Source organism: Littorina saxatilis, linkage group LG9, assembly GCF_037325665.1.
Source record: "Littorina saxatilis isolate snail1 linkage group LG9, US_GU_Lsax_2.0, whole genome shotgun sequence".
In the NCBI taxonomy this organism is placed as follows: Eukaryota; Metazoa; Mollusca; class Gastropoda; order Littorinimorpha; family Littorinidae; genus Littorina; species Littorina saxatilis.
The window spans coordinates 23338254-23357801 of record NC_090253.1 but is presented as its reverse complement, the minus strand read 5'-3'; the positions used below and the strand labels follow the sequence as shown (position 1 = coordinate 23357801).

The following is a 19548-nucleotide window of genomic DNA, read 5'->3' as shown; positions in this document are numbered from 1 at the left end:
TCACACACGTACAGCAAGGCAAATTTAAAGTTTATTTCAGAACGATTAGAACACTTTGGAAAAGTAGACGAACAAATGTTGTGAGTTTTGGTTTACGTCAAATGTGTTGTTTAAACGCACAATACAGCTAAAATATCAACAGCAGCTAGAAGCAAAAACACGACAAGCTAACAAGCAAAATCAGAATTGTTGTAATGCCCCCCCCCCCCTCCCCCTCCAGAATCTAGAAAAAAAACCAGTGTGATTGTTCACCAGACAATTTACAATTGTACATCTTACAAATCTTACAAAAGAACATTCAGCCTTTAACGGCTGTTACTATCCAGATGATTATATTTATAAAAGTTAAGACAAAGTAAAACGAAATCAGATGACATCAGTGGCTGAAACAAATTAGGTCAAACCAGCATGAACAAAACTTTACTTCGCATTGTTCCCCACGAACGCAAAAACAACTTTAATGTGTAGGGTTGAAAACAGTACTGATGGCACGCATGACAATGTATACTACGTATGTAGAGTGCCACCTGGGACCCGCCCTGTTCAGTTTGAGGGAGTCGTGGGACCCCCTCCTAGAATTTCTAGTTCGTGTTTTTGGCTTCCAGTGCGTATACAACACAGGGAGCCACAGTTTGGGAAGCCCTGCCTTGTAAACTGACAGAGAACATGACGTACATCATGAGGCCGACACACAGATAAAGGGAGACAATGATTCGTGGTTGTTGCCCCTACAGTTAAATCAATCAATAGTAAATCGTGCAAGAGAGTTCTAAAATCACGATTTTTACAATAACATTTCATTTGATCAGAAAATTGAGGATTTGAAACAATTCATGTCGTGCTGATATTTTTGCGTGACTAAAGCATGTGACCTTTCCTTGTACAAAAGTGACCTTTCTTACCATCAAGTTGTGTGATGGTTAGTGACGTTTTGTGTAAGCAGTACGTTAGAATTAAATGAGCTTTACTTTGGGTTTTCATTGTTCATTTCACGACACCTCTATACCGAACATTGTAATATCAATGCCCCGGGAATTCTCAAAAAATAATGTTAATTATTCAGGAGATTATCTTATTCGAACAACTATGAACTGGTGATAATAAATATTTACATCAATAGCATTGTTTTTAGCTGTAAGCTTATGTTCACTTGCACAACACACTGTGTTGAGTCGTGCGGAGAGCGGTGGAGGGTGACGAAGGCCGGTCACAGCAGGTCTAGGCCATACTGGCCTTTCTGTCCCATACAGTGACAGACTTCACCTACACCATCCCACTTCACGTCCACCCTGCCTGCTGGATCCCAGCCCAGTGTTACTGCTAGTCTTGACGGGATGGCCGTCACTGTGCCTGTCTCGTCCTGCACACAGTACACACTGTTCACTGCTTGTCTTACTGTCACTGTCAGTGTGTGTGTGTGTGTGTGTGTGTGTGTGTGTGTGTGTGTGTGTGTGAGTGTGCGTGTGCGTGAGTTTGTTTGTGCGTGTGTGTGTGTATGTGTGTGTGTGTGTGTGGTGTGTGAGAGAGAGAAAGAGTGTGTGTGTATGTGTTTGTGTGTGTGCGTGCATGCGTGCGTGTGTGTGTGGGGGGGAGGTTGTGTGTGTGTGAGTGTGTATTTGTGTGACTGTGTGTGGTGTATGAGAGAGAGAGTGTGTATGTGTGTGCATGTGTGTGTGCGTCCGTTTGTGTGAGAGTGTGTGTGCGAGGCTGACGCTAAGTACCGGCATGTCCGTATGAGAGGGCCTTAGGTACCGTGCATAGACCTTGGCTGCACTAGGTACCGCGCTAAGTACCTGCGATGTTAAAACCCATGTACATAATACTTTTGTGTGTTGTTTATGATGTTTATATGTAGGCATGTTAGTTTGAACTACGATCCTTTATTTTCGTAAATAAGGCTCATCATTTTGTCAAGTAGTAGCGGTTTGAATTTCAAAGGTACTTAACGTATGAAATATACGTACAGAACCAACTTTTTACACACAACCTAAAAGTTCTCACTGCAGATTTAAAAATAACAGCAATCGTTCTCTTGTATCTCAAGCATCATTGACAGCAAATAACTGAGTAGAAACATAGCCCTAATTGGGAGTAGTCGGGTGTTTTGACCAACGGTACTTAGTGCTTTCTGTACGGACATAGCGGTACTTAGTGCTTTCCGTACGGACATAGCGGTACTTAACGTCGCCTGCGGTTCCAAGGTTTTATTACACAGAAATAGAGATGTTGGTGGCCATATTATTTCGACCTGTATATCGGGACAGCACATTCAATTCAGACATTCATAGACAGACAGTTTGAACTACGATCCTTTATTTTTGTAAATAAGGCTCATCATTTTGTCAAGTAGTAGCGGTTTGAATTTCAAAGGTACTTAACGTATGAAATATACGTACAGAACCAACTTTTTACACACAACCTAAAAGTTATCACTGCAGATTTAGAAATAACAGCAATCGTTCTCTTGTGTCTCAAGCATCATTGACAGTAAATAACTGAGTAGAAACAATCTTTTACAAAGAATGACCAGTAGTGAAGTGAATAGGCCTGAAAACAAACTTTATTAGGCATCTCTCTCTCTCTCTCTCTCTCTCTCTCTCTCTCTCTCTCTCTCTCTCTCTCTCTCTCTCTCTCTCTCTCTCTCTCTCTCTCTCTCTCTCTCTCTCTCTCTCTCGGTTGTATGTGTATATTAGGCAGCATTGATGTGCAAGATTATTGATAGAGGAAAGCAGCAATGCTTGGAACAAACCACTGTGTATTTTGCATACGTTTAAATATCATGTTTTCTATTTTTTTTCCTGTGATTTATGTGTACCCCCCCCCCCCCCCCCATTGAAAGGGGCTGTAGGCCCATATTCAATTAAACTGTGTCAGTCTCTCTCTCTCTCTCTCTTTTTCTTTCTCTCTCCCCCCCTCTCTCTCTCTCTCTCTCTCTCTCTCTGTCTTTTCCATAATATATTTATAGTATTCTCTCACTCCTTTATTTATTTATATGGGAGATTTATATAGCGCTTGACGTTCTCTAAGCGCTTTACATACTCTCTCTCTCTCTCTCTCTCTCTCTCTCTCTCTCTCTCTCTCTCTCTCTCTCTCTCTCTCTCTCTCTCTCTCTCTCTCTCTCTCTCTCTCTCATAATTGCTACATGTTCGATTGCTACCAGCTTGTATTTATTATTACCTGCATAGTATGCATTTGATTTTATGAATAACCACATATGTATGCTCTTCATGCCTCATCTTCATCATTATCATCATCGTCATCATCATCGTCATCATCATCATCATCGTCATCTTTATTATCACGTGCTGCAGTTTTTCAACCTCCTTGACTTTTTAACTTTTTATTTTTTTATGTTTTTTTTATTTTTTTTAATTATATTATTGTGTGTCTATGCGTCCCAAGGACAGATTGTAAGAAAAGGCGTAGCCTTAAATCTTAATCCTTGTTAAATAAAGTTCAATTCAATTCTCTCTCTCTCTCTCTCTCTCTCTCTCTCTCTCTCTCTCTCTCTCTCTCTCTCTCTCTCTCTTTCGCTCTCTCTCTCTCATCTCTCTCTCTTTCTTTTATATCTCTCTCGCTCTCTCTCTCTCTCTCTATTACATAATATATATTTATAGTATTCTCTCCTTACTTTTTCCGTCTCTAGCTCACGTTCCCTCTCCCCCCCCCCCCCCCCCCTACCTCTACCTCCCTTATCTCATAATAAGCGTGCGCGCGCAACGACAGTAAGAGAGAGAGGCACAGAGAGATAATATCGTATTCTAAATTTATTGATAGAGGAGAGAAATGTATTATAAGATAAGAGAGAGAGGTAGGAGGGGGGGGGAGAGAAAGAGGGACCATGAGAGATACAGAGAGCGTGAGGGGAGAAGGAATACTATTAGTATCACTATCAATAAATTATGGGAGAGAGAGAGAGATAGAGAGAGAGAGAGAGATAGAGAGAGAGAGAGAGAACAAGAACAAGAACAAGAACAAATCTTTAATTGTCTAAGGCCACAGCCCCTTACAATAGTGGTTAAAATAACAGCATTAGTATCTGCACAGTTATAAATTATAGTCACGCATAAAATTCAACAAATACATTAAGACCCTGGTGACATGTCACTGAACCTGATTTCTAAGGGTTCGTCTCTTCTGTAACATGAAGAACACAAATCTGCTGAAGCTGTTCATCAAATTATCCTCATTACTGCCACAGAAATACACAAGTTGTTGTTGCAGCGTCTTAGAGATCGAGATTGTTAAATACTTTGCTCGAAGGTCTTGATAAAAAGGACATAAAAATACAACATGGTGTTCATCTTCTTTATCAGCTGTACTGAGAGGTACAGTTTCTTGTCGTTTGGTTTGGTGTGTTCCGAAACTTGTGAGCGTTGATTTCGGATACTCCTGCGCGGAAACGAGTAAGAGCAACTCTGTACTTAATATCTTCGATTAATTCAATGTATTTCTCTTTTTCCAAACATGTTTTGTAACAATTATAAATGTCGAAACGTTCACTGCATTCTAAAAAGGAGAGAGAGGGAGAGAGAGAGAGAGAGAGAGAGAGAGAGAGAGAGAGAGAGAGAGAGAGAGAGAGAGAGAGAGAGAGAGAGAGAGAGAGAGAGAGAGAGAGAGAGGGAGAGAGAGGGAGAGAGAGGGAGAGAGAGAGAGAAGAAAAAAAAATTTGTATTCTAAATTTATTGATAGAGGAAAGAGGGAAACAGAGAGAGGAGGGAAAGGGAGAGAAATCGAGATAGGGGGAAAGAGATATATATATATATTTGTACTCTAAATTTATTATAAGATACAAGAGAGAGGGGGGGGGAGGAGAAAGAGGGACCGTGAGAGATACAGAGAGTGTGAGGGGAGAACAGCGGTAACCTTCCACTACCTAGGGTTTCTTCCCAGCATGACTGTGAGGTCTTGACACGCACCATGCCAAAGACCAACAGTAGACAATTTTAATGATGAACTCGAACTGCCTGAATCTGTGTTGCCTTTCTCATTGCAACTCGGCTGCATGATCACATGCCTGTATTTGTCATGTAAATTCTTACAACCCCGGATACAAAAACAAAACCAGAAAATGACGCCACAGTTTAAACAAAAAAAAGCATGGCTTTAATTTAAAATAGCAACATTAACACCTAGATGTTTGTTATAATGCAGTAAAACTATTACATATCTGATTATTCTTATTCACCTATTTCGTCTCCTCTACCCCTGTGCGTGTATTGTATGTGCCTCTTGTTTTATGGACTGGGCAAAGGAGCTGCGCCTTCGGCTATCAGTGTGACTGACTTTTAGGGTTTAACGTCCTCTTAGACCAACTGGTCTATATTGGGACAGGTATTGGTAATACGTTGAAGTTATGGTGTGATACTTTGATTCCAACAAGCCCGCTGTGGCTGTCTTCTTCGACACACCAGCATTGGGTTTGTCTCGTCAAAGTATCGAAATACGATCATTATAATCGGAGACGAGAGATGATGCATGCGTGTCTTCGTGTTTTCCAAGCCCTGAGACTTTCGCTGTGAACGTGGGGTCTTTTTCGTGCGCATGTGTTCACACGGGGGTGTTCAGACACCGAAGAGAGTCTGCACAAAGTTGACTCCGAGAAATAAATCTCTCGCCGAACGTGGGATCGAACCCACGCTGATAGCGACCGACTGGCTACAAAGCCAGCGCGCTACCAACTGAGCTACCTCCCCGCCGCGCTATCAGTGTCAAGTTACCAAAGGCGGAGGGGAAGTGTTTAACTAACCGTATTAAGCTTGTCGTGCATTCCGAACGCGTGTACTGGAGTGACTGACAGGGGCTTGTCTGGACTTGACTGCGCCTGAACTGATGCGTTGTTTCATCGAACTATTGACAGTTAAAAAGAGAAGTACGCCTTCTTTTGGTTTAAATACATATTTATCCAACAGTCCGAATTACAATAGAAACGGCAAGATGAAGAAACACAAAAGCACGAGGCTCAAATAAGTGCTACCAAAATTAAACAGAAACGTCTCTGGCGAACGTTTTAAACAGTATATTAAGACAGTATAAGCATTTTACTTCACAGTTATTTTTCAAGTCAGTAATATCAGTATAAATATCACACACTTGAATGTTGTCCAAGAGCGTCAAGGCATAGTCACTGATGTCATTATTTCAGTTATTGTCAAGATTGTGGGTCATGAGAACTTAATTGTAATATTAATGGTTTTATGATAATACTAAAAATAAACAGCAAGAAAAAAATATGAAAAAAGTTATAAGTGTATAGTACTTGTCTTAATTATAATAGTCCTGATTTTGTGATCAAGTGCTCTACACAAGGCTAGATGTTATCAGAGGTCAAGGATGTCAAATATCACGTAAAGTTGAAGCAACCAGAGCATCGGTGGCTAGCAGAGGAACCTCCGATTGGGCCACCAGAAGTAGAGGTGAAAGGAGAGGCTGGTGCAGCGGGGTGCCCGAGCCTCAGAAGGGTAGTTGGCGATGCAGCAAGGCCATTGATATCAGCGTGAACTTGTTATCAGCCGGTGCCGTTATCGGGTTACAGCCGTAGCCCTTTCGCCGTGGCTTCGCCGAGCTAGCACTGTAACTCAGATGCTGACCACCGGTTACGGGTTAGCGGCGCCACAGGACCATGGTTTCAGCGTTCCTTTTCGTGTTGGTATCAAGTTACCGTGCCCTGGCCAAGAACGCTAGCATTGAAGAAGGGAGAGAAAAGTTCTACCTCCCCATCTTCGGTTTATGTAAACGACTAGGGCTCCTTGCATTAGGAAGTATTCGGATTCTAAATGTTTATTATTATTATCACTAGCAATACTCGTGCTCCTCACGGGATGTAACAAATGTTTTATGATTTTCATTAATCACTGATGGTGTGGATATTAAAGTGTCTATGCGAATCCATACCATTATCAATTGCTATTATTGTTGCAATGGTCGACTTATCTTGTCTGAATCATGACTGATTTATTATTGTATTCATAGCTTCAAAGCGATGGTGATTCAGTGGAGTAGATTAGCTCCCCTGATCAGCGAAGCCTTATAACTATCAGTCATATGATTACCACAAATATGATGGTTAAAACCCTTATAACTTTGGAACCAGCCAACCATTTTTATATTTAGTCAAGTTTTTTTTTAAATGAAATTAAACATGAAGACGCAGCACATTAGTCCCTTCAACTTAAGGGGGAAAAAAAGAAGAAAAAATTCAACTCGATTTTCTGAGAAAAACATTTTTGCTGTGATTATGTAATTTTTAACTGCTATTTTGTAGACCCGTCCTCAGAGTATGTAATGAAAAAAAGTTTCATTGAAATATTCCCAGAACTTTGGGAGACATGGCTGATTATGTATTTTGACCATCGGGCCCCGTAATGACCTTGACCTTTGACCTATCCAATATAAATGTTGCACGCAATAGGCTATCGTGTGTCTACATCTACCTACAAAGTTTGGTTGAAAAATACTTAGCCGTTCAGGATTTATCGCAGTTCCTATATTGTGACATACATACATACTTACGGAATGGAACAATCGCAAACGTCCCCGCTGGATGACGAATTAAATTATAAAAAACGTATCAGTAAAATAAAATAACAATGAACAGCACACATTCCCTGAAAAGTAATGTAGCGTAGGGGAAAGGGAGAAAAAAGTGACACCGCGTGGATTCGAACGTGCGTGATTAGAACGTGATGAAGCAAGAGTGTCCTAACCAACTGGCCTACTAATAATTTGCAAAAGTTTCAGGGAGAAATACAGCTATGACATTACAAAAACCATAGGCAATGGATGTTCCGTTTGCCATTCCAATAAGTAACAACAATAATAACTTGATAGGTTTGAGAGTGAACTTGATTTGACATGATACTGTGTTGTCTAAAGTGTTTATTGGATTCTCGGGCAGTTTTATCCCGGACGGCTGCATGTCGAGCTTCAGGGGTAAAAATATTTAATGTTCAAATAAACCCACTTAATTAAAAAGAATAAACACATTAGTCCCAGCCAGTCCTGATTGAGGTGGCCTCCACTATGCCCATGCAAAAGGAATAACGTGAAAGTTGCCCAGTACCACAGAAATTAGCAATTTCGTGTGACTGAGGCTACCAGTACCTGTATTAATATATGAATTATGATTGGCAACGGTAAGCGATTTCACACAGATTAGCGCGGGACAAATATTGCCAGAATTTTTTGTTATCATAACTGCAATGTTCTTCTCCCCAAAAAAACAACAACAACAACGCAACACCTCCCCCCTCCCCAACCCCTAAGAAGAACAGGTCCGACAAACCCCTGCGTCACCCAGTGAGCTTTTTTTTTAAATTAACGACGCCAATGGGATTCGATCTCCTGCCTCAGACACTTTCGTTTTGTCACGTTAGGAGAGCAATTTACCAACTTATCTATTTTGCGTCTTGACAGTTCGCGTGAGTGATATTTTAGTGACTTGTGTGACATATAGACTGACCGGAACAAACGCAAACGTCCACCCTCTACTCTGGGGGACAAACAACACATTTGCATTCAAACAAAGTAGTTTGTTGATCATAGTGCAATTATCCCGTTTGACTTGTGTCTGTTCTCAATATGACTAACATATATATGTACTCATTTCTCCCAAATAGGTAAAGCTATTGAAACTCATTTTGGCTATGAGCTCGAGGTCCATGGGAATAAACGCTCATAATTATGTCCTGCGGATCGATGACCCTGGTGTCACTCAAAATTATCCCGTCAGGAAATGCTATTTCGTATACATGTACTCAATTGTCTAACCGGCACGGTTGGCCTAGTGGTAAGGCGTCCGCCCAGTGAGCGGGAGGTCGTGGGTTCAAACCCCGGCCGGGTCATACCTAAGACTTTAAAATTGGCAATCTAGTGGCTGCTCCGCCTGGCGTCTGGCATTATGGGGTTAGTGCTAGGATTGGTTGGTCCGGTGTCAAAATAATGTGACTGGGTGAGACATGAAGCCTGTGCTGCGACTTCTGTCTTGTGTGTGGCGCACGTTCTATGTCAAAGCAGCACCGCCCTGATATGGCCCTTCGTGGTCGGCTGGGCGTTAAGCAAACAAACAAACAAACTCAATTGTCTCCAGTAAGGACACAGTTATTTTCTCCGAAATTAAGGCCCCAGTTTGTGGTGATTGATATTGATTTGCTCTGTAGTGTGATGATCCTAGTGCCAACATTATCCCGTCAGGCATGGTTTAAATGTTTTCGTTTGCACCCACTTTTCTCCAAAACTGATAAAACTGGTGACACCACTATTCGGAAGCATGCTCATCGGAGTCGATGCCGAGAAGCTCTGAACTTTGGTGACCCTAGGTACCATATTATCCGGCCAGGAAGGGTTTTAATATATGCTCACTTTACACCCGTTAGGGTCTATATGTTCTATCAGCCCCAGATACTTTACTTGATATTTGCTTTCGGTCCAGCCGACTCTTTTGAGCCATATCAGGACCAATCAGCCCGAGATGTCTTATCATTTCGATGAAGAAGACTTTAAATAATAAAACAACAACCACAGCACGAGATGATAAACGGAAAGTATTAGGATCCTTATGGTCACTTGTTAATTATTATTTTGTTACCCCTTTATCACATGCCGGCTATTGATACATGCCATATCATTATTTTTGTTATCAAAACGAATACGTTGTGTGTGTGTGTATTGTTAGGAAAACTCCAATCTTTTAGATTAGTTAACAATGTATCTAGAAAAATCACATATTTGAGCGAGTTTCTAGGTGACCGTCTTCGTGATTAGGGACCTAATGTACATCCTATATGATCTTCCATGAATGGGTTCGGTTGCTATTTGAATTTTCTGTAAAAGGGGTCGCTCAGATAATCGTCAAAATGTAACTGACAAGTCCAGTGGCTAACGAAGGAAAGCACCGATCACCATCAAGACTAAATCACTACCAGATGTCAGTAGGAATGTTGGTAACTGATCCACTGACCGCTATCATGTTTCACTACTCGCGTACAGAACTGACTGGGCTTGCTAATAAGCAAGCGTTAGTTTGTAACACATTCCCTGGCCCGTCCCAAGAGAACATGAAAGATATATATTTATGCTACACGGAAGCGTTCTGCTTTAAGCAGACTACATGTATAGACCGAAACAGTTCAAAATAATGATACTGGATTCAGACTTCAAAATTATTGTTTTCATATTAGGCCTACGAAAAATGACTTACATAACTTATTTTATACTCGTTAAGAGAAATAATACATGCATCGAGGGACATTGCTTTTATTCTAGGCTACATCTCTTATGGAGGCATCTTACACACTCTCTCTCTTTCTTCACCCTCCCATCTCTCTCTCCTTCTCTCCCCCTCTATCTTTCTAATATTGACAACACCCCTCATATGATCACTCAACCTCTCCCCATCGCCCTCTGTCTCTCACCTTCTTACACACACTCTCTCTTTTCCCAACTCTCCTCTCTCTCCATCTCTCTCTCTCTCTTCAATAATGACACCCTCCACTCTCGAATCTCCAAACATTCGGTTAAACGTGATTAACTGGTATCGTACCCCTATGACAGCTAATATTCCATATTCTCTGCATTCTCTGCTTGTGCTCTATCATGCTAGGACTGGTGTCAGTATACTGTGACTATATGAGGATGTCAATCAATCAATCAATATGAGGCTTATATCGCGCGTATTCCGTGGGTACAGTTCTAAGCGCAGGGATTTATTTATTTTATTTTTATTTTATGAAATTTATATCGCGCACATATTCAAGGCGCAGGGATTTATTTATGCCGTGTCAGATGGAATTTTTATTACACAATACATCACGCATTCACATCGGCCAGCAGATCGCAGCCATTTCGGCGCATATCCTACTTTTCACGGCCTATTATTCCAAGTCACACGGGTATTTTGGTGGACATTTTTATCTATGCCTATACAATTTTGCCAGGAAAGACCCTTTTGTCAATCGTGGGATCTTTAACGTGCACACCCCAATGTAGTGTACACGAAGGGACCTCGGTTTTTCGTCTCATCCGAAAGACTAGCACTTGAAGCCACCACCTAGGTTAGGACTGAAAGGGTGGAGAAAATTGCTAACGCCCTGACCCAGGGTCGAACTCGCAACCTCTCGCAACTGCGTTACCACTCGGCCACCCAGTCCGATGTAACCCTCTGCGACTTCAATCTCAGTGTGGCAGTACATTAATCTGCTGACCATAAACAAGGAATGCGTCCAGCTGTCTCTCTAGCTCTCCAGTAGGTTTCTCAGCGGGTTACCTGCTTGACGACGTGCTAATTGATGGCACGCGAACCGTGTAATGTATAGCCACTGCGCGAGTCGAACCGCTCTACGACTAGCTGCTCCTCTCCACGCCCCCCCCCCCCCCCCCACCCCCACCGCCAGCCCCACGCATCCCTCTCTCTCGCCCTGCCTCTCTTCCCCCGTTCCTCTCTCCCCCCCCCTCCCTCTCCCCCCCCCCCTCCCTCTCTCCCCCCCTCCCTCTCTCTCCCCCTCCTTCTTTCTCCCCCCCCTCTCTCTTTACCCTTAATATTGTCAATCCGTTTTTCATTGCTAAATTCATACGAATAAATAAAAGCTTGATGTTTAGCAAGAATCACCTCTGATGTGTTATTTGCATTGTCACTGAAGACTAGACCGTCAGTGAAACTTAACAGTTCGCCACCTGTTTACCTCTTTTTATATTTTAATCCAGACAGCATTATCCACCACCACCCATTATATAAACATTCTATGTTGTGTAGTCCCGATATCAATGTTGCACACCTTTTGATGCAGCTTTTAATAATATAAGAGATTTGATTTATACGTATTCCCTGTTTCACTCAATGAATATATATATATTCCCTAAAATATCCAGGTAATATACATATTTCCTGGAATTTGGAGGCCATTTTTAGACGTATTCCCTGACTTATATTTAGCATTCAAAAGGAGATACTTTGATGGAGTGAAAAATCTCTCTCTCTCTCTCTCTCTCTCTCTCTCTCTCTCTCTCTCTCTCTCTCTCTCTCTCTCTCTCTCTCTCTCTTATGCTTACAAATATAACAACAATCGCATAACAATAGATAGAATTTACAACACAATATTACACTGTTTGCACCAATGAAGTGAGAAAAAAAATGACTTTTGTATTGGCAAAATCAACAAGCCGTAATAACTCTAGTTGGTGAGATATATTTTGTTTGTTTGTTTGTTTGTTTGCTTAACGCCCAGCCGACCACGAAGGGCCATATCAGGGCGGTGCTGCTTTGACATTTAACGTGCGCCACACACAAGACAGAAGTCGCAGCACAGGCTTCATGTCTCACCCAGTCACATTATTCTGACACCGGACCAACCAGTCCTAGCACTAACCCCATAATGCCAGACGCCAGGCGGAGCAGCCACTAGATTGCCAATTTTAAAGTCTTAGGTATGACCCGGCCGGGGTTCGAACCCACGACCTCCCGCTCACTGGGCGGACGCCTAACCACTAGGCCACCGTGTTGCGGTTTGGCGGGATATAGTGATCCTTACATTCGTTCGAAAAAAAGACCAATAAAGCTACCCTTTCAAACCATGTTCTGAGTTTTTTTGCTTATTTGCTATTGTGTTTGGTTGTAATATGTTATATAGAATTGTGCATGTGAAGTGATATTATATTTTTTAAATATGGAAAAAGTGAAAGCTGATTGAAAATTTATGGACAGATTAATAGATGAAAATGGCTCTCAATAACGACGCAAAAAGGAATTTTACAGGAGCAAGTGAGATTTTACAATAACGTGTTTGATAAAAATGGGAATTTTGTTGAGGAGGATGCTGAAAGTAAAGTTCTTAATTTAAATATTCCTCAGTTAAATGACGAACGAAAATATGGTTTGGAAACTGATTTTACCGTGTTAGAAATCGGCAGGGCGCTGTCTTTATTTAAAAAAATGGTTCGTCACCAGGTTTAGACGGATTGACTACAAGTTTCATGAAAAAATGTTGGCCTAAAGTAAAAATGATGGTGGTTAATTCCCTTCAAAGTGCATTTAGAGTCGGTGAATTGTCAGATACTCAGAAAAGAGCAGTTATCACGTTGATCCATAAGGATAAAGATTTGCCGAGAGATAGCCTTAAGAATTGGAAACCCTATATCTGTAACCAATACAGATTATAACATGCTGGCAACATGTTTATCGCAGCGCGTATCTGGTGTTATTTCTGACCTCGTGTCAGAAGATCAGACAGGATGTATTAAGGGAAGAAAGGAAAGTAACTTGATTAGATTAATTGATGATGTCATTAATTACGCTAATGAAAGAAATCAAGCAGGTATATTACTTGGCCTTGACTACGCCCGAGCCTACGATTCCATCTCAAAAGACTATGTGGTCTGGTCCTTTAAAAAATTTGGTTTTGGCGAAAAAAAATTTAAATGGATTAAAGTTTTAAGAGAAGTTAAAAGGGCAATAACCAACCTGGCTCTTCCACGGTCTCAAATAGCATTACATATTGGTTTAATGACCAACACCACGAGCTGCATAAATTATATGGGTTGGATTTCGGAAGAAATAAGTGTAGAATTATTAGCAATACAAATCCGAAGTCACCCCAATATTAAAGGATTTGCCTTACCAGATGTAGGTTTTGCAGAACAAACATCGCGTATCTTGAAACTGGCTATGTACGCCGATGACATAACTGTTTTACTTCAAGATAAAAACGACATGGAAACGGTTTTGAAAATTATTGATGATTTTTCCAATATATCTCGCTTAAAATTAAATAAAAGTGAAACGGAAGCAATGTGGTAGGGATCGCGTAAAAACTGTCAAGAGAAATATTGCGATATTAAATGGAATACCCAGGTTAAAATCATGGGAATTAGTCAGTTTTAAAAATGACATCCCGGCCTCTGAAATTATGGAAAATTGGTCCAAAAAGACTTGAAAAAGTTGAACAAATCATTTGCAGATGGTCAAGAAGAAATTTAAGTATAAGCGGCAAATTATGTATTATTAAGTCCTTCTTAGTTTCACAATTTGTTTACGTTATGCAGGCGCTTCTTGCCCCTGTTAAAGTTCTCGATAAGTTGAATACTATTTTGTTCAGGTTTCTCTGGAAAAGGAAGTATTCAAATACAAAAGCCTTTGAAAAAGTTAAACGAAATGTATTGTGTAATGTGGTGGAAGAAGGTGGTATTAACATGATAAACGTCCACGATATGCAGACTTCTTTTTTTACTGACATGGGCAGCAAAACTTCAACAACAAAAACATGAACCGTGGACAACGATTCCGTTAAGTCTTTATCAGGTATTGGGAAGAAATTTACTTTGTTTTAAAGCCACAACACTACTAAAACCAAGGTATTGAATGCATTCGATCAAACTTTTAGACAGAAGTTCTCTTAAAATGAATCCATAATAAAGCATTGATTTATGAGAGAGAAGATCGCTTTGGCGATCAATGTTTGTGGAACAATATAAAAGTGGTTTATAAAAATAAAAGCTTATATTTAAAAAAAATGGATAGAAGCGCATTTAGATATGGTGAAAGATATTTGGGTTAACGGAGATATGATTCCTTTTAACCAGCTGTGCACAAAGAAAGGATACAGTCCCTCTAGATTTTTTGAGTACCGCGCAGTGAAGACTGCTGTGCGAGCGCTTGCACTTCGCAAAAACACAGCCAGCCCGCGAGCAGGCGAACACAATAATGACCTTGACACACGGAACCCTGTGATCATTAACCCCTCCGCGAGAAAGATTCGCATGCTGATAGTCCAGTCTAAAGCGAGCGAGCCTTGCGCTGCTACATTTTGGTTACATAAATATCAGGTTAAACTAGATCACAGTCATTGGCTGTTAGCAAGCAAATGTACAAGCCCGGTAGCTCAGTGGTAGAGCACTGGACTTGTGATCGAAAGGTCGCTGGTTCGAATCCGGGCCGGGACGGACACGGGTCAACTTTATGTGCAGACCCAGAGACGGAAGCCATGTCCCACCCCCGTGTCATCACAATGGCACGTAAAAGACCTTGGTCATTCTGCCATAAGTGCAGGTGGCTGAATACACCTAAACACGCAGACACCTGGGTAGCGCGACTCCGTTGCTGCTAGCTTTCCACTGGGAGGAAGCGACCCGAATTTCCCAGCGATGGGACAGTAACGTAATGAAAATAAAAATGAAAAGAAAGATTGCGATTGTTACAATGAAAAATATTACATAATATTTATCCCACGAATATATTATTAAATAAAATGAAAATTAGAGAAACAAAATTATGTACATTTTGTAAACACATTGATTATGTTGAACACTTTTTTTGTCAATGTGAGAAGTTGACGAGCTTTTGGGAAAATGTTGTCCATTATATTTTTAGAAATACAGGATCAAATGTGCACCTCTCAGAACACGATGTCTTGTTTGGTTATCAACCTAGTAATATATGCCAAAATAATAAGGTACTTAATCACATTATTTTGATTGCAAAAATGTGTATTAGTAAATATTAGTATGGTGATAGATACGATTTGAATAGTATCATTATTGGAAAATAAAATGTACATTAGAAGATTGTGAGTAATGTATAAGTCGAGATGAGGTGAAGTGATATATGACGTTTGTGAATATTATGAGGGGGGTGGGAGGGAGCGGATGGACGAGAATAAGAAAAACAAAAAAAGAAAAAAAAGGAGAAAAAAAAGTAACCATCTATGGCTCCTCAATTGCTTTTTGTATAAACAACCATGCAAACCACACAAAAAAAACCAACAAAAAAAGAAACCGGTTTTCTCCAATTTAAAAAAACCCAAAAAAAACAAGTCGCGTAAGGCGAAATTACTACATTTTAGTCAAGCTGTGGAACTCACAAAATGAAACTGAACGCACTGCATTTTTTCACAGTGACCGTAGTCCGCCGCTCGCGCAAAACCCAGTGAAACTGACGAGACTGTTTAGCGCGGTGATGGTTTCGCTGTGCTGCATAGCACGCTTTTCTGTACCTCTCTTCGTTTTAACTTTCTGAGCGTGTTTTTAATCCAAACATATCATATCTATATGTTTTTGGAATCAGGAACCGACAAGGAATAAGATGAAATTGTTTTTTAATCGATTTCGGAAATTTGATTTTGATCAGAATTTTTTATATTTTTAATTTTGAGAGCTTGTTTTTAATCCGAATATAACATATTTATATGTTTTTGGAATCAGAAAATAATGAAGAATAAGATGAACGTAAATTTGGATCGTTTTATAAAAAAAACAATTATTTACAATTTTCAGATTTGTAATGACCAAAGTCATAAATACATTTTTAAGCCACCAAGCTTAAATACAAAACCGAAGTCCGACCTTTGTCGAAGATTGCTTGGCCAAAATTTCAATCAATTTGATTCAAAAATGAGGGTGTGACAGTGCCACTTCAACTTTTACAAAAAGCCGGATATGACGTCATCAAAGACATTTATCGAAAAAAAAAAAATCCGGGGATATCATACCCAGGAACTCTCATGTCAAATTTCATAAAGATCGGTCCAGTAGTTTACTCTGAATCGCTCTACACACGCGCACGCACAGAGAGAGAGAGAGAGAGAGAGAGAGAGAGAGAGAGAGAGAGAGAGAGAGAGAGAGAGAGAGAGAGAGAGAGAGAGAGAGAGAGAGAGAGAGAGAGAGAGAGAGAGATGATAATGATGATGATGGAACTTTATTTTTCAAGGATAGAGGTTTAAGGTGACGCCTTTTCTTACAACCGGTCCTTACTTCTAATACAAATGTCTAATAAATGATAAACAAGTAAAGCAACATGACAAATAAACAAAGTAAACGAACGAACCAGCAAAGAATCGACAAGTAAGCAAACAAGCAAATAAACATAAACAACAAAATGACAAAGTAAGGAACATACAAATCAAAAGCAAAACATGCAACATATTAATTGAGGTTATACATGTAAAGTGATCGACGGTTAAAGTTCCATCCTCACCTATTCACACTTTACTGACACTATACACAACCATCAGTGTGTATAGGAAACAGGTACTTAACGCCTTCGTCCGTACGGGTTACACACTGTGTATAGCCAAACGGTACCTAATGTGGATTTCGTACGTACAGAAGTCACACAGATCCGTCTGCGTATGACCGGTACCTAAGGTGCTCCTCGTCCGTATGTGTGTGTGTGTGTGTGTGTGTGTTCTGTTGTGAATCTGCTTCAGTGCGGAATTGCTTGACTGCGGTTTTGCGTGTGTGTTTTTATGATTATAATTTTCTTTCGGAACCCAGATAATAACACACGTTACAGAACAGCTCGCAACAGTACGTAACACCTGATGCTCAAGCAGAAACTGAATATTCATAACATTAGTTTCATTTCAGTTACACTTGCAACCGAGCTACAGAGATGGTGACAACTGTGTGTCAGACATGAGAGGAACACGATGTGTTACCTCAGGGCTCCCTGCCATTTTGACCCGGTCCCCAACTCTGAGAACTTTGGCCAGCTCCGCCCCTCTGGGTTTGTCTGCTGTCCGTCGTGTTGTCGCTGTTGTCGCTGTAGATGTAGCTGGTGCTGGCTGTGTTGGCTGCTGTACTGTTGTCGGTGTCGTGGTGGGCTTTGTGATTTGTCCTATAAACAGATTTCAGTCCTTAAAATAGTTTCATATTATGTGTAAAGCTTCCCTAGCTTATTTATATCCTGTAATTAACTCATGTAAAGTTCTCATTACAAAATAGGTTGCCCTTTTAAAAAAAGAAAAAAAGAAGAGAAGGCCATCTTGTAGATCTTCGCATCGGTTATAAGCACTTTTACGACAGGAGTAAGATTAACTTTTCTCGTCAATTGTTGTACTGCATACCAAACGGCTTTAAACAGGCAAAACATACCCCACCATTAAACTACAATATGACAGTCGCTGTTCTTCACAATAACGCCGTGAAATCACTTCTGTTCTGTTGACTCAGTACTTTGCGTTGTATTACAACTGATCGTGAAAAAGGAGAATGCGTGGCTAATTATTGGCTAAAATGAAAAAGAAATAACTTAATGTTTGCAGAAAGTCTGCCGTACCAAGAGAGGCGATATCAGACTTCAGTTGATCCAGTTTCTGCAAGTTGAAGGTCAAGTCTGTGGCCTCTATCTTGCGTGTCGTTCCGGTCTGTGATTCCAGGTCGTTGAGGCGTGTCGTCAGACTGTTCAGCATCCCCAGCAGAGCCCCTCCAGACGCTGACTGCACAAGGTTTACTACGCTGGCTGCGTTCAGTGCTAGGGCCGCCCGCCATTTCTCCAGCTCCGCCAGTGACGTCATGGTGGCGTCTTCCTCAGCCTGTATGAGCGTGTTGACCTCCTCACGTCGCTTCTCCACCCACTGCTCAAGGTCATCGAACGTGTCCTTGGCCTTTCTTCGCATGGAGGGGAACATGTCCTTGACCTGTTTAATCTGAACGAGTAGATAAAACAGATGACTATGCCATCTCTATATTTTGTGTATGAATTTGAAGGATAAGTGTTATTGCTGTTGTTAAAAATGAAATTAATCAACGATACAGTATACATTCACCACACAAACAGCTGTCACTAAGTTCATAATCTCATAAAACCTCATGAAAGTGTACTCAGAAACGATACAAAAAATATTTGCGATTAAGAAGAAGCAAATGAAGTCAATACAGCTCATCTTAATATTCTTTTAATCTCAGAACTAAAACAAAAAAAAAAGAAATAAAAACAAAACGAACAAAGAGCCTTTAAAAACCAATTAACTTTTGTTGAAAACAATTACACTTTAAATGCACAAGAAATTGAGCAAAACAAAAATGTCACGAAAGAAACCAATCAAATTCTAAAGGTTAAACCCAACCTGTGCTGCCAGTGCTGTCTCCATAGCCCGCAGTCTCTGTGCCTGTTGTTCCAGTTCTCTTCTCTTCTCTGTCGCCACGTCTGTGATAGCCTTCACCTCTGCACAGCTGCGATGATTGGTTGTCGCACACAACATGCAAATTAGCTCTCGGTGGGTGGAGCAATAGACTTCAGCCGGCCTATCATCGTGCACGTTACATGTTGCGCGGTTTATCTCAGCCAATCGTTGCGGACTCAGTTTGTTCAAGTCTTCAATGACGTGTTTCCTGGTTCCCGGTATCTTCTTGTGAGTCTTGACGCAATCTTTGCAGATCTTGACGTCACACTGCAGGCAGAATGACGTGGCAGCAGTGTTGTCCTCACATATCATACATACGTGCTGACCGCTGAGCGTGTTGTGACTGTCCACTAGAGCCATGGTGGCCAGGTCAGTGGGCAGGTCATTGACCAAGGTGTCCAGGTCACGCTGACCTCGGGATGTGGGGGGCAGGATGGGGGCCCTGCAGAGCGGACAGCCTCCCTTGACCCCTGCCTTGTGCAGCCACGACACGACGCACTTTTTGCACACCAGGTGTGTACACGGCAGTATCTTTGGCTCTTGATAGCCGTCATGGCAGACAGGGCATTCTGGTAGCTCACTGCTGGTGGTGGCTGAAGCAGCGGCCATGATGACTTCTGTGAACACACACACACACACACACACACACACACACACA

At 41.1% G+C, this 19548-nt stretch overlaps 1 protein-coding gene across 1 annotated transcript in view; it reads right to left on the bottom strand.

Moving 5' to 3' along the window:
* Positions 1-335: 335 nt before the first annotated feature.
* Positions 336-19548, bottom strand: part of LOC138975643 (transcription intermediary factor 1-beta-like) — a 21977-nt gene continuing 2764 nt past the window's right edge. Inside the window, exons 2-5 of the mRNA XM_070348379.1 lie at positions 18834-19507; positions 18044-18413; positions 17424-17602; positions 336-1360 (exon numbers count right to left, since the gene is read on the bottom strand). Coding sequence (XP_070204480.1) covers positions 1208-1360; positions 17424-17602; positions 18044-18413; positions 18834-19499 — 1368 coding nt within the window. The 5' untranslated portion in view covers positions 19500-19507 and the 3' untranslated portion in view covers positions 336-1207. The remainder of the gene's footprint in view (positions 1361-17423; positions 17603-18043; positions 18414-18833; positions 19508-19548) is intronic.